The sequence below is a fragment of the Uloborus diversus genome, chromosome 7 (genome assembly GCF_026930045.1).
Source record: "Uloborus diversus isolate 005 chromosome 7, Udiv.v.3.1, whole genome shotgun sequence".
Taxonomy (NCBI): domain Eukaryota; kingdom Metazoa; phylum Arthropoda; class Arachnida; order Araneae; family Uloboridae; genus Uloborus; species Uloborus diversus.
In genome coordinates, this window is record NC_072737.1 from 140,781,223 (window position 1) to 140,796,588 (window position 15,366).

Here is a 15,366-nt window from a genome sequence, read left to right on the forward strand (position 1 = left end):
ATTTTCCCAGATGTAGTAATATTCCCAAAAATCTTAATTGTAAGTAGAAGAACAATCATGAATAATTTTGCCAGATGAAGAATATAAATTATGAGTGCAGGACCAACAATGTTGGGTGGAGAACAAGAGGAAAAACAAAAGTTTAAGGAAAAACAAAATTGTAAAGTGTTTTTGGAAAATTTCTCACCAGAGCAGATTTCTGTCCATTGAAACAGATTTAACCTGCAAAACTCTGCAAAAAAAGTGGGTTTTGTTAACTTTATAAAATGCAACAACCTTTCCTACGCTTAAATATTTTATTCTTGAAATTTATTTTTTTACTAGAGGACCCGATAGACGTTGTTCTGTTCAAACTTTGTAAATTGAAAAGTTGAAAAATTTCAATAAACCATCAAGTGTTTGAACCTTTTTGTTGACAAAAATAAGTAAAAAGAAAATGTTTTAAGCTGCTTTGAGTATATTTATTACTCAACATGATTTATCTAATAACCACTGAGCAGTTATTTTGTTAACTATTTTTTCTTGCATACTTAAAAGATCTTTATAAAATTTATGATTTGTTCCTTCAGCCATACTCAAAGGATAAAAATCGTCCTCAGATATAAACTGTAAAAAACTAACTACCTATCTAAAACAAATGGCAAATCCTGCTGCAACTCCCTCATACGAAAAATAAAACAATCGAAAAGATATAATTTTTAAAAAATGATAAAGGTAAAAACAATTTCCTGAATAGGCGAAAACCACTCACTCCCCCCCCCCTCCTGATGTAAAATAAACATTCTTTAACTAACATACTAAACACTCTTTAAAAACCAAAAAATTCTTTGCAATTTAAAATATTTTGCAAAATAAACAAAAAAATACAATAAATTACATTAACAGTAGCTTTAAAATGCAAACAAATAATCCTGCAACTCTTTTGTTTATGGCCAAAGTTGCCAAGCCACCACCTTACTGTAATCCAGCCGATCAGTGAGCGAAGCGAACTTCGACCAATTAGCGGTCCGATCTTTTGAGGGAAAACTTTTAAATCCCGCTCTCTCGCTGAGCAGTTGTATCACTTACTATCTTTCCTTGCGTACTTGAACGATCTTCATATATTGCTTAATTTGTTTTTCCGCCAAAGATAAACATCTTCCACTGCACTGATCTTTTGTGTATAGAACTACCCTGTTGTAATTTATCTGAACCAAAATAAAATTTGTTTTGTCTTTAAATTCCATCGTCTTTTCCTTTAACAATGTACTGATTAGTTTGATAATCCTTAAAGTATTCTTGCCATTGGTACCGAAACTCGGTTGGATTTGTGTCGAGAAACAAATGTTGCTAGGTACGGTACTTTCTGATTGTTTGGTTAGTGAAAGAAACCCAATTTCTTCCAGTACTTAATTTTAAAATAGTATATCACGGGACCTAGAACCGTTGCTTTCAAGAAATGAAGGCTTCACTCTCTTTTTCTATGTTTTATCTATTCTCAATTGACATGACACAGTAGGAAAATTGATTACAAAAAGCGTATTGTCCTTTGGCAACGGGTTAAATATTTGTTTCAATTCTTGCTCAACAATAGGTTAAAATAAATATTAACCATTTGGGAGGTGTAACAATCCAATGTTTAAATTAATTAATTAACAAAAACGGTTCTAATTCGATCCATCTCGCTTCTATATAAACCATGCTTGACACAATTTAATTAGACACAAAAATTTTTATCAAAATCGGTCCAGCCGTTTAAAAGTCTTATGGTTACAAACATCTGCACAGAAGAAATATAATATTAAGATTCCTGAAACAAGTTTATCTACAAAAAAAGAACATATTAATGTGTATACTATAAAAATAATGTATAATGAATATAAAAATAATGTTTGTCTATACAAAAGAGGTTTCCAATACCTTACTGTCAGGGAATCAAAAACTGAGGGGTGTCCGTTAGGAGGGGTTTTCTGTACTTCAGACAAAAATCTCACTGTATTATTTTAAAATGATAAAAACTAATTAGATTTATTTAAAATGATAATCAAATATTTATTACAGAAATGTAGAGATTGAGAGATAACTAGTTTAAAAACATAGAAAATGTCATTAAAATATAAGCAATGTGAGAGTTCAATATGCATTAAATACAGAAAGAGTTTAAAAATGCAGTGCACACAATGGAAATGAAAGCTATTTCTCACATCATAACAGCTGTGAAACACTATTTGTGTATGAGTTTTAAACATTCAACTTTAATTTTACAGAAGATCGAATTAGGTTTTGTGGTTTTAAACATTCTCATACCAAATTTATGAATCTGAAAATAAACCAAAAAATTCTTACTCTTCCTCAGTTTTGGGTCTTTTGCGTGGTATGCCATAAGATGCATCTAAAGCATTCTGGGTTATTGCTTGCAATCCAGTATAGCCATGTTTATTCACCATTGTTGGCGGAGGCATAGCAGACAGCGAATGTGTGGTTGATTGATCTTGTTTCCTTCCACCAAGTGAAAATCCACCAAAACCAAATCCTTTAGGTTTGCCATCTCCTCCTTTATGAAACATTTTTTCTACAAAACAAAACATGAAGTTCAGGGTTCGTTGATACATATCATGATATATATCCGTTATTTATTTTGAAAATATATTTATTTTTTCAACTATGGTATTTTCAATATAAAAATTATATTAATAACATCATCAGAAGTGTGAGCTTCTGGATGAAAAGTCATCCAGACTTCTTTGCATTGAAAAGGTGTTCCTTGTAACACCAAAACACGTTTCTGCAGTAATTTGCAATTTTTGTGCTTCAAAACGTTGGTTAATTGATTCATTTAATTTTCAGCACAAATGTACTTCTTCGTTATATATTGTTTTGCTTTTCTTTCAGAAAATTAAACAATTTTTCACGCATATATATATTTTTTTGGTTCTGCTCATGCCCCCTCATATGAAAAATTACAAACTTAAAACTAGGAAAACAGTGTTTTGTTCACTAAATTCAAAAGTTCATTTTTATTAGTAAACTTGTTGTGAAATTTGCCAGTAACATTTTTATTCCTAGTTAAAATTCAAATAGAATTTTATTTCCTTCACTCAAAATAATAACGTAAGAAATGAAAACCAGACAAGTGTTTACAGAACAATGAATAAATAAATTTAAATGAAAAAAAAGCATAAAAATATATTTTAAAAAAAATGATTAAACTCTGTCAAATTATTTTTTTGCGCATGCCGGGGGGGGGGGGGGGGGGGGTCCGCGAAGTTAGTCATTTTTCCGGAGGCGGTCCGTTTGTGGATGTCTGAAGTTTGGGAACCGCTGCTGTAGATTGCAAAAAGATAAAATAGTACTGGAATAGAACTGTTATACATAAGTAATAGTTTTGGTTTTATTCGAAAACATAATTTCAAGTCAAAGTAGGCTCCTAAAGATTAGGAGGAGAGGGGGGGGGGGGGCTATTTTGGCACATTCCTCAAATTTTGATTAATTGTTTCATTCTGGTGCAGGGTTTAAGCGGAGTTTAAAACTTCTTTAGCAAAAAAGCTAAAGTTAGAAAAAAAAGTTTAGCAAAATGTTAAAACATCGACATTTAATGAAGCCCAAAAATTCATTTATTAGGAGGTCAGATTGTAAATAAAGACTCAGTACTGGCTGTCGAACTTAATAGTAATTGAAACATTTTCTGAACCAAGAATTGTAATATTGATTAAGTTGAGTATCGCTGTTCTTGTTTAATAATCTCTCTGATCATGCTTCATGCATAGTTTTTCTTTTTTTTTAATTCTTTATTTCTGTACCTTTTTATTTGAGAAAAAAGCGAAAACGCCTTGTTTTATTTTCGCAATTTAAATAGGTTTTTTGCATTTTGCGAAAAAATGCGACCGTAGCGGAAACCCTGTTCTTATGAGTTCTATAGAAATTTCACGCCCATTAACCAGAACTTGGTTCTGGACAATAATGATGCGTTAATATTTGGTGAACAAGTGCGGCAAATTTAAATCGCAAAGTGATCTGTAATTTACTTAACCAATCCTGTGCCTGCTTTTGATTTGCAGATTGATAATGCTGCATTTCAAAGGAAAACGAAATGTTTATGATCCTACTGCACATCCTTCTTGTGCATAAAAAAGTAGCATGTGAAAGCATTTTAATAATTCAAATTTAGAAAACAAATAATGAATATAATAATTAACCAAATTTCAAGTTGCAGTACATAAGGAAAGTTAGGCACAAAACAAAAACACTGATTGCGTAGAGGATTTCGGTCGAAATTTCATTGCGCTAAAATAGACTCAATGCAAAAATTGCATATGATCATCCAATACTATCGGTTTACACTCACCCTCTTCCCCTGCCAATAAATTTTGAGCACTGACTGTGGTTCAGTGGGGAAGATGTCCCCCCAAAACCTGTCAGCCGATCCAATTAGAGGGGGATGAAAAATGCTACAGTTCTGTCTTTCTCCTCCGAAAGCTAGAAAATTTCTGTCTGATAAGTCTTCTTAACGGGTCTCCAAGCTATTTCAGGTATGGGGCCCCCTTTTGTAATCGGGACAACTTTTCTGTCGGTGGCGAAAGAGGTCATGTTTAAGTTTTTTTTTTAATTATTATTTTGCCCACTATGTTTGTCATTTCCCCTGTGATACATAAAGCTATAATTTCTTTTTATTTTCTGCGCTCTTTTTAACCCCTTAACGATTAGATAATTTTCAATAAAACGGTCATAAAAGTGTCTATTTTTTTTTATTTAAGAAAATTATGTAAAAATAAGTACATGAACAACATATGATCCAATTTTTCATTTTCAATATTTTTTAGATTGAAATTTTAAAAAAAATTAAAATTTTATGAAAAGTCAACAAGAAAGTCCAAGCAAGTAGCGAAAATTTAAGAAATACGTCTTTTAAACATTAAAAAAGGGATTTTATTAAACTTTTGTGTAATATAAGTAGTGATGTGAATTGTATAAATACCCAGCAGGTAGGTAAATATTTTTTGGGTATTTACAGAAGGCCTGGGTAAATATCCAAAAACTGGGTATTTTACAAAAAAAAAATGCAAAAAGTGAATGGGAATTTTTTTAAAAAATTTAAATATGAAATAGTTGATAAAACTGATACATACATATGTAATTACACAGTTTATAATTTTTTTATTAAAAGACTTGATGAAATTATGAAAGAAACATATCATGTAAACCAAAGAATCTTTCTTTTCAATGTCATAATTGGAGAAGTATAAGCAATTCAATGATGAACGTCAGGATTTCAAAATCACAATCTAGGTTAGTCACAGGGGCGTAGCTAGGGGGGGGGACACCCCCCCCCCCCCCAAACGTTTGTCTCAAAAAAAGAAAAAGAGAAAAAGAAAAGAGAAGGGAAAGAAAAAAAAAGAAAAAAATCAAAGCGACTTTTTTCTGAGTAACAAAGGTCAAAAATTCACTTTGTTCCCCCCCCCCCCCCCAATGCCATTGAAAATCTGCTCCATGAGTGACTCTCAAGTACAAAGACACCTCCCTCTGCTGCAACAATTTTTTGATAATTGAGTGAAATTTCACACTTCGCTTTAGAAATGATTGATTTGTTTACATCCACGTATATGTAGTCTTTCTTTGTCATAGATTCTGCAAATTGTTAAAATTGTTTAATTTTATGAGCGGCGCAGTGGTAATATTGCATAACAGTCGAATCTGTATATTTCGAATTTCACAGGAAAGAAAAAAAATCGAAATAAAGAGATTTGGAGATACGGGGGCTTTAAGAAACTTTATAGAAATTTGGAATATGATGGTGAAAATTTGAAATTCATACTAAAGACAATATGGGCTTTTGATTAAAATTCCTCTGTATTAGTTTTTGTTAGGTATTTACTCCTTTATTACATTATTAAGTGCTTTATTGCGAGTTTAAGGAATCGTTTTGACAGTAAAAGAAACTTTAAGCATATCCTTTTCAAGAAAAAATCTTTTATTGGTTTTTGGTCCCTGATTTTTTTTTTTTTTTTTTTTTTTTTTTTTTTTTTGATTCATTATTTATCCTTTTGAGGTTAGCAATTGCTGCAAATCTAACTTGGCCAATATTCTACGATTTTCCGTTTTTCATCACTTGAAAAGATCTTATACTTTTTCTTTTCACTCCTATCATTTCGTTTTTCTTAGGAATCACAATTTTAAGAAAGAGAGCAACCAAAGAACAGTATTAATCCAGATAACAGAGCAAAATGGCTTTTAACTTGAAAAGTTCATCTTTTACATGTCAAAAACCTCTGAATTTCACCCCTTTACTCTTCTTTCAAGAAAGTGCGCGAAACGACTGTCCTTTTGTTAATCTTCCTAAAAAGCCTATTCGTGGAACGCATTTCTCCCCTTTTTTCCACTGCCTTCTCAGCTCTTGAAGACCATTCCTTTGTTTCTAAGTTGAAGAAAATGTTTTTGTTTGTTGCTTTAAAGATCACTGGGCTTCGAATCCGAAAATGATAGCATAACCGGAGTTCGACACGATAGAGGTTTTTGTTGGTCTGGTCTCGTGTGTGTCATAGGTCATAGTCAAAATTGCCCTTGCTAACTAGAGTATCCATTGCAATCACATTGATTTTTCAGCCAGTATTAACTGCGTATTCTTTTGGAAACGTACAATCTGTTTAGAATAGTACATTTTAAGTGAAGCCTTTTTTAAACCCAAAGAAAAAAATGAAAATGACGAAAGGGATTGCTCTAAAAAGAGAAAGTTAACGTCGTCTGAAGAAAATGAAGTACAGTCTGCAAAGCAGCATTAGTCCCATTGGACCATTCTAAAGGTAATTTTATTTTAATTCAAAAGAAAAAACTGCATAGCATTACATGAATAAAATGTTCAAAAACAAAATGAATCTAGATTACTTCTGTTAGCTTGGTTCGCATTAAAAAGTAGAAAATAAAAGAGACTTCTGTTTATAACACTCGAAAATTGTTGTTGCTCTCTCAAATAAATATTTATGTAAATTCTAAAGCAGCTAATAAAATTAAAAATAAAAACTTGAAAGAAGAACAGATGGTATGTAGCTTTGAGCAAATAACTTTCTACCGTCTATATTTCTTCCCTAATTTTTTTTTATTCAGATTTTATTAACTGCTTTAGAATTAGCACAAATGTAAAAACATAAAAAGCAACATATAAATTTAACGATATGAAAAGCAATTTCATTTTTTGCGGGTTATAATTCAAGAAGTCTTTTTTTATTTTATTTCATACTTTTAGTGCAAACCAAGTTAGAAAAAATAGTCCTTATAGTCTGACCACCGATGAGATTGAAAGCCAAACATCCAGTTTACAGGCGAAAATGGATGCATCTATTAGCTTTCAGGGGTGCCAGCTTTTGTAGATGTGTGTTAGCCTCTAAATTAAGCAGTCACACTGCAATGAACGGAACACGCTCATCAGATATTTGATTTTCTCCTGATTTGGATAGAAAGGTTTTGACAAGAACCCCGTTGCTAGAAAATTTCACTTCAAATTAAATGGAGGGAAAAGAAAAAAAAAGTATGAAAAAAACAAAAGAATTTTCCATAACATTAAAAAATATATAAAAAAAATTCTTTGCTTTTGTTTTGTTTGACACAAGTATTAGACTTGGGGCACCCCATTCTAAAGTATGTAAGATTCACTTCCCTCTTTTTATTTTTTTAATACTAAAAAAGATATACAGTGAAACCCCTCCTAACGGACACCCCTTTAATGCGGACACCCCTCTTATGCGGACAGTTTTTAATTCCCCGGCAGAGAGACATTAAACCTAATGTATAAGGAACCTCTCTCGTACGGACACCCTCAAATACGGACACGGACACCCTTTTCGAAGTCATTTACATTGATGTATCCTTTTTTGCGGATAGTATTTAAAACTTGAGAATTAAATAGCTACTCCATTGAAAGGCTTCATTTAATGCAAAGTCGACCAGCTTATGCGGAGATAAAAAAAAATATTTCTTTGCAATTTTACTTTGCATCTACTGCGTAGCAAAAAATTTTCAGCTTGACACCGAAATGCATTTTTCATTCCAAAAAACATCATCAAATCGTCAAAAATAAAAGAAAAGAAAAGAGAAAATGATTATTCTGCAAGTTTCTGTCTGTATACCCCCACCCTCCCCCGTTGCCTTGTTCCTTTTCAGATGACTAACAAGCAGGCGTGTTGTGTCTAAGTGGAGCCGAGTTGACGCGCCATCTAACAAAAATATTTTATAGAGAGTAAAAGTAAAGCCAATGCAATATCATAAAGTAAACTTAAGGGTAAAAGCATTCAGTTGTTTCATCGTTCTCATTGAAATGGCTCTGAATACTCATCGTCAGCGTCGTACTCTTTCTCTTAAAGAAAAAATTGAAGTTATAGATTTCGCAGAAAAAAATAAAATTGGAATACGGAACATTGCTGAAAAGTTTGGTGTGGGACGCACACAAATTTGCTGTATATTAAAAGGAAAAGAGAAGTTTAAGAAAGAATGGTTCATAAATGGAAACCAAGAGAAGAAAAAAGATTTTCCTAAAAGTAATGCCCTTGCAGTGGATGAAATTGTGTTTAAATGGTTTGTGTCCGCAAGAAGCAAAAATATTCCGATTTCTGGCCCTATTTTACAAGAAAAGGCGAAAGAAGCAGCTACTGAAATGGGTATAGAAAATTTCAAAGCTTCCAATGGATGGTTAGATCGTTTTCGAACGAGACATGATATCGTTTTTAAAAAAATATGTGGTGAATCCATGGATGTGGATGCTGACGTTTGCGAGAAATGGTTTGAGAAAGTGCCTAGTTTGATTGAAAATTACGAGCCATGTGACATTTATAACATTGATGAGACCGGTTTGTTTTATAGAACTCTGCCAGATAAAACCTTAACTTTACGGAAAGAAAACTGCTCTGGTGGCAAAACCTCCAAAGAACGCTTAACAGTTTTGTTGGGTGCCAGCATGGATGGTACAAAATTAAAACCAGTTGTCATCGGAAAAGCAGCCAGACCTCGGTGTTTTAAAGGACTGGATATAAAAAAATTACCTGTAGACTGGTATTCAAATAGAAGAGCGTGGATGACAACCAGTGTCATATCTGATTGGCTTGTAACTTTTGATAAGAAGTTGGGGAGAGAAAAAAGGCATATTGTTATTTTTATGGACAACGCGCCCTCCCATCCCAAAGACTTTCACTTGAAATATATAGAAATAGTCTTCTTGCCAGCAAACACAACATCGAAATGCCAACCTATGGATGCTGGGATAATTCAAGCATTTAAAATTCAATAAAGACAACTAGTTATGAAGCATTTAATCAATAAAATGGAAGAAACTAAAACAAGTAGCGAATTGTCCAAAACAATTGATGTGTTAGATGCAATCAGCTGGGTTAAGCACGCATGGAAGGAAGTTAAAAAAGAAACAATAGTAAGTTGCTTTAATCGCGTTGGATTCAAAAAAGGATCTGCCACAGAGGAAATTGACAACGAAGTTGATTGTGACTATGATGGATCCGATTTGCAGTCGTTAATGCAACAAGCAGGGTTCACAAATGTGACCGCTGAAGACTATGCTCCCATCGACGACCAAGTTTTCACTGAAGAAAGCGAAACAGAAATTGCAAGCATAGTGCGCGAAATTAACGAAGATCATACAGTTGAGGATGACGATGAAGATAAACTGTCCGTAAAAGAAGACGTTAAAACAATTAAAAATGTTAACGAAGCTTTAAGCGTATTAGATGGACTCAGGGAATTTTCAATTAAACACAACGATCCTAAAGGACTAGACTTGGTACAAGAACTTAAGATACATTTCGAAAATGAAAGACTTTCATCGATCAAAACATATCAACAGACATCAATCGAACAATTTTTTAAAAGTACAAATTAGGTATGTAATTTTTATGCGAACCTGTTATTTAAATCTCTTTGAGTGTGCAAAACTGTAATATTTGAATTTAACCTGATTAAATAATTGTTTATTATGTATATGTTGGTAAAAACTAGTAAATTAAAAAAAAATCTATGCATATGAAAGAGTAGAATTCACACATATTTCATTTAAGATTTCAAAAAACATAAACAAATAACTAAAGTTAATTAAATGAAAAAAACCTCTGTAAAGCGGACACCCCTCTCTTACGGACAGAAAAGTTTGTCCCGTTAGTGTCCGTAATAGAGGGGTTTCACTGTATATATATATATATATATATATATATATATATATATGGTATATATATATATATATATATATATATGGTATATATATATATATATATATATATATAAAAGAAGTAACACCCCCCCCCCCCCCCCCGAAAGTCGGCTCTAGCTTCGACACTGGTTAGTCATATTCAAAATGAAAAAAAAAAAGAAGCATGAGAGATGTTTGGAAGAATAAACTGAGAACTTATTAAGATATTATGATGTTATTTATTTATTTTATTGATGTTTAAGTGATAACATGGCAAATATAGAAACAGTTTTCACATTAGTAAGCAAAAAAAAAAAAAAATCAAAATATTGTTTTTTGTTGCCTTGCTCATTTGCACTTGCTCCCCAGTTTCTTCATGATTCAAACTATTTTTCATACACGCAATTAGTGATGCAGGGTGGGAAGGTAAATATTTTTTTGGGTATTTATCTGAAGGCAGGGTAAATAAATCCCCTAGCAATTGCACATTTTGCAAAAAAAAAAAAAATAAATAAATAAATAAATAAATAAATTAGGTGGTATCAAAAGGTGATACTTTTCTTTTTAAAAACATAAACTGTAAAATGAAAGATTAAAAATATAACAATTTATGTGTTATAATTTTTTTAATTAAAGGCTTAGTGAAATCTTATCAAAAAAAAAAAACTGTCAGAATTTAGAATGAACTATTCTAAAACTAAAATAGGATGACAGGATAATTTAAAAGAGAATTTTGATATAATTTTCGTGAATTTATCTTTGCCGGTGGTAAATGATTATTTCCACACCAGGCATTTGTATATTCATTACATTCTCTCCCCCACTTTTTATCTTTTCAAAATTTGGCTGCCGCTTCAAAGTATGCATTTTTTTGGATTAGTAGTGCGTATGCCTAACGATCTAACGATCCATTTGTGTTGCTTTGTAGTTCTGGTACTTAATACTTTGAGATTTCCAGTGCTGATGAGTTCAATCTCAAAGCAGCTTTTCTTTTTCTTTGGCTTTGTTTATATATATATATATTTTTTTTATCCACCCCCCCCCCCCTTTTCTAAAAATGTTTAATTCCTTTTTGTTACTTGCCATTATATATTTTATTACACGTTCGGTGCAACTTCACACTTTCTTTGCATGACGACGCAGTTCTAGAGGGAAAACACTGGAGATTTATTTGCAACTATCTACAAGAAATATCGTTAACAACTGCTAAATTCACCATGGTAATTAGGCAAATATCAATTAACACCGTATACTCAATGATGACACACGTATTTACATCCAAATACCCCAAAAAAAACACAGCGAAAATGCCTCACAATAAACAGAGCAATGCTCATTACGAATTTTTGTCAGCTGAAAGCATAACTAAAACTTCACACATGCTGAGGTTATTTATAAATCCTAGAGAAGTTTCCACAAAATTCGAAATGCTTCTCGTATTTTCTTTTTATTCCATTCACAAATGTTATCCAGGGACCATATACTTCAGTCGAATGTTGGGGGTTGTAAAGGGTGTCCCGAAATTAATGCAAGATTTGAATTTGCCGCCATTTTTTCAATATATCGTTGGGCAACCCTGAAAAAAGAACAATTTGACAGCTGAGAGTTTAGGGTAATCAAAAATGGAGCGTTTTACGATACAATAACGCGCATTCATTATTGAACAATTGTTTCAAAAATAATGAAAGATGTGGCTGGTCAAGCAGTTACTGTTATTGGCGCTCGGTATCGCAACACGGTTAATGCACGGGTGGTTGTGGGCTTGTTGACATAGACCTTTGAATTCAAATAACCCCATAAGAAGAAATTTAAAAATGTTAAATCACACGATTTAGGGTGCCAATTCTGATCACCGAAATGAGAGAGTACGCAACCAGGAAATACCTTATGCAGTAATTGAAATGTTTCACTCTAGCTGTATGGTACAATAACACCCTATTTTTACTAACCCTAAACTCTCAACTGTCAAATTGTTCTTTTTTCATGGCTGCCAACAATTTATGGAAAAAATGGTGGCAAATTCAAATCTTGCGTTAATTTTGGGACACCCTTTATGTACATTACAAGAAACTATTTACAGGTTACGTTACTAAGATAATTTTAGATGAAAAAATAATGGAATAAACGCCAAATTTAGCTACATTACAACAAATTAATCATAAGAATAATTACTATTTACAGAATTTATAACAATATATATATATATATATATATATATATATATATATATATATATATATATATATATATATATATATATATATATATATGAGATGCAGAATACTTCTGAACACTTGAACTAGGTTTGGAGGAAATTTCTGCAAAAGATATAGTTAAATAAATAATAATAATAGAGCAACATTTCGTTACATTTTGATGTCATATTGGGATATATTACTGGGTTATAAAAGACCAGGGCCTTAAAAAATTGATGTTTGCTTTTTTTTTGTAACCAGTTAAGCTTTTTAATTTTTGTAGAATGGCTTTTTATGTCTGAAATTTGGCTATCAACATTGATTAGGCGGCATATCCAACACATTTAATATGAATATCATATTAGATTGCTAAGTTGTTTCACACAATTATTCTTTAAATATGTGATCAAAATACAATTTTTGCGCAAAAATTATTGTTTTGTATATGGTTGGTTATATATATACATAGTGGAAAACATACAGAAAAGTATTTTAGTTGAATATAAATTTTTGAAATAAATACCCGGGTAAGTAAATACCCATTTTGGGTATATACCCTGAGTATTTACCCCTAAAAATAAATACCCGGGTATTTTACATCACTAAATACAAGTGAAGATAAGTAAATTTTTCTTGTATGGTAAATTTCAAAGCTTGAGATACAGAGGCCAATGTCACAATCTGGTAAGTTAGTACCAAAATTCCTTCCTGCATCTTGCAATTACATTTAAAATCCGCAATTACGTTTAAAATTGACTGGTGCTGCCATTTAGTGTATAAAAAGAGAAATAAAATGCATGCCGGGCCAAAGAAATGAATTGATTTTAATCGTTTCATCGTGTTAATATTGTACACCCCAGCATGGCAATATCACGGGCGCAAGAAATGAAGATTGAAACCCCAGCCCGGCATATTCACGGAAGCCAGAGGGAAGGGGTTAATGTATTTGCCTGCAGTCCTTTTTAGATTGCTCTTAAGAGACAGAATGGTATCAAGAGAGTGATGCAGGGTTCCCTAATTTTAGTGAGCCTGAGGAAATTTTGAAAAATAAATATAAAATTCTGCATTTTGCAGTGTTATAAAGTGGAATTGGAATCAAAAATATCCGCAAAAAAATAAGCAAACAAAACTTTTTAAAAGTTATATATTCTTTTGCAAATTGAGATAACACACAGTAGAAAGTTTTTTGGGGTTGACACATCGATGAAGCAGTCGACAGAGAGATAGAGCGAATGAGGAGAAAGGATAATGCATTGTTACTTGCTCACATGAGCTTTTGATACAGTTAGTTTTTGATCACCCCAACAAATACTGTGGAATCACCCGGACCCCCAACAAAGCGGGGGCCTTAAGCTATGGCTTGTTCAGCTTATACGTAAATCCGGCCCTGCTTGTATGTGTGTGCATTCAGACCACACACCCAAAAAAATAAAAATTGCATCCTATTTCTAACTATCTCAAACATAACACTTTTATAACAGATACTAGACTATGTTCCCCTTTAAAATAAATAAATACCTTTGTGCTGAACAGAAAAGTAAGAAAAAACGTCAAAAAAGCACAAATTGCCAATTACAGCAGAAAATTGGCGATTTGTGCTTTTTTGACGTTTTTTCTTATGTTCCTCTTAATCCACACGGCAGAAACAGGCTGTAAACATAAGGAGAAAGTGGGGGGTCAATTAAAAGTAGGGTGGGGGTTTCTTCCACAAACATCTTTCTTGGCATTGGTGAAGTGAAGTTAAAGTAAGTGTTTAACTAAGCTTGAATGCTCAGCTAATTGTTAGACCGCTGTGATAGCCACACAGTGGTGATCAAAACCACTTCCATTCTCACAGCCAAAAAACTCCATAGTGTGAGCTCTAATTTGATTATGAGTTGTTGATCACAAATCAAAATCATTTATTACAAACAAACATTAAAGTATGCAAATAAATATGCAGAAGTGTGATAATGGATGTTCTACAACAGGTAAGACATTGAAATTTTCAAACAGTAGTCTGTGCCATACACAAAGCATGTCTGTGATTGTTGTTTCTGTTATCATAGCCTAATAAAATGATTTGCAGCATACAGAACCTAGCGCCCTTTTGGGGTTTCAACAGGGGCACCTAGATGGGAGGCCACTGTGACTTCTAAAAAATTTTCTTTATTTGGCAATTTTTGCGGTTTCTTTTAAAAAATTTTCAATGATGCCTAACATTCCTCATTAGATGTTACGTTTGTATGATGCATGCATGCTTGTATATATTATCATTCATTAACATTGGAATTTCATTCGGTACACTGAGAATTTTTCCCCTTCCCTAGTTCGGGGCGCCCCTGGATCTCTCTCCCCTGGGTTTCACCAGTAGCGCAGCAAGATGTGTTGCCCTGAAGATGGACTAGTTCATAAGACCAAGATGCATTGTATTACCACATTAAGATTGGCTAATGTAGCTTAAAACTAAGGGCTGCTAAGGGTATTCTGGCTGCGTCCCAGGGTTTCGCCGTTAATGCTCAAATTTTTGGACGTTTAAATACTTGTATGTCAGCACACTTATTTTTCCAACACCGTAGTTAATTGTTTGTTGCGACGAGAGGACACATTAGTTTTTAAGAGGGGTAGAAACAATTTATTTTAAAATCCATTCTATAGGTTAGCTGCGATATCGAAATCAATATCAAACTTGAGACATCTATAAGTATTTAATCCTAAGTCTTAATAACTTTACCTCAGTGCAAACACAAAACATAAAATGTATTATTCCGTTCAATCAACTACAACTTTATAATTTATATTTCTTCAACCATGATCACAAAAAAAAAATTTTTGTCAACAAGCGAAAAACAAAATATACATTGGAGTTTAGATGTCAGATTTGCTATTTTTTTTAAATGGCCCGGCTGGAGGTTCAAAGATTTTTTGTTGTTTCGTTACACTCGTTTCAGGGTCACTGCGTATGGATTTATTGCTACATTTGAGTAGAAATATTTTTTGTGTCCATGAAGCTTTAATTTATATCCTTAAGAGTGT

The 15,366-nt window shown here is 32.6% G+C and overlaps 1 protein-coding gene across 1 annotated transcript in view; it reads right to left on the reverse strand.

Moving 5' to 3' along the window:
* LOC129225797 (ATP-dependent RNA helicase DDX42-like) overlaps positions 1-15,202 on the reverse strand; it is a 91,547-nt gene extending 76,345 nt beyond the window's left edge. The window contains exons 1-2 of the mRNA XM_054860307.1: positions 15,065-15,202; positions 2,326-2,551 (exon numbers count right to left, since the gene is read on the reverse strand). Of these exons, the coding sequence (XP_054716282.1) occupies positions 2,326-2,546 (221 nt within the window). The 5' untranslated portion in view covers positions 2,547-2,551; positions 15,065-15,202. The remainder of the gene's footprint in view (positions 1-2,325; positions 2,552-15,064) is intronic.
* Positions 15,203-15,366: the final 164 nt, after the last annotated feature.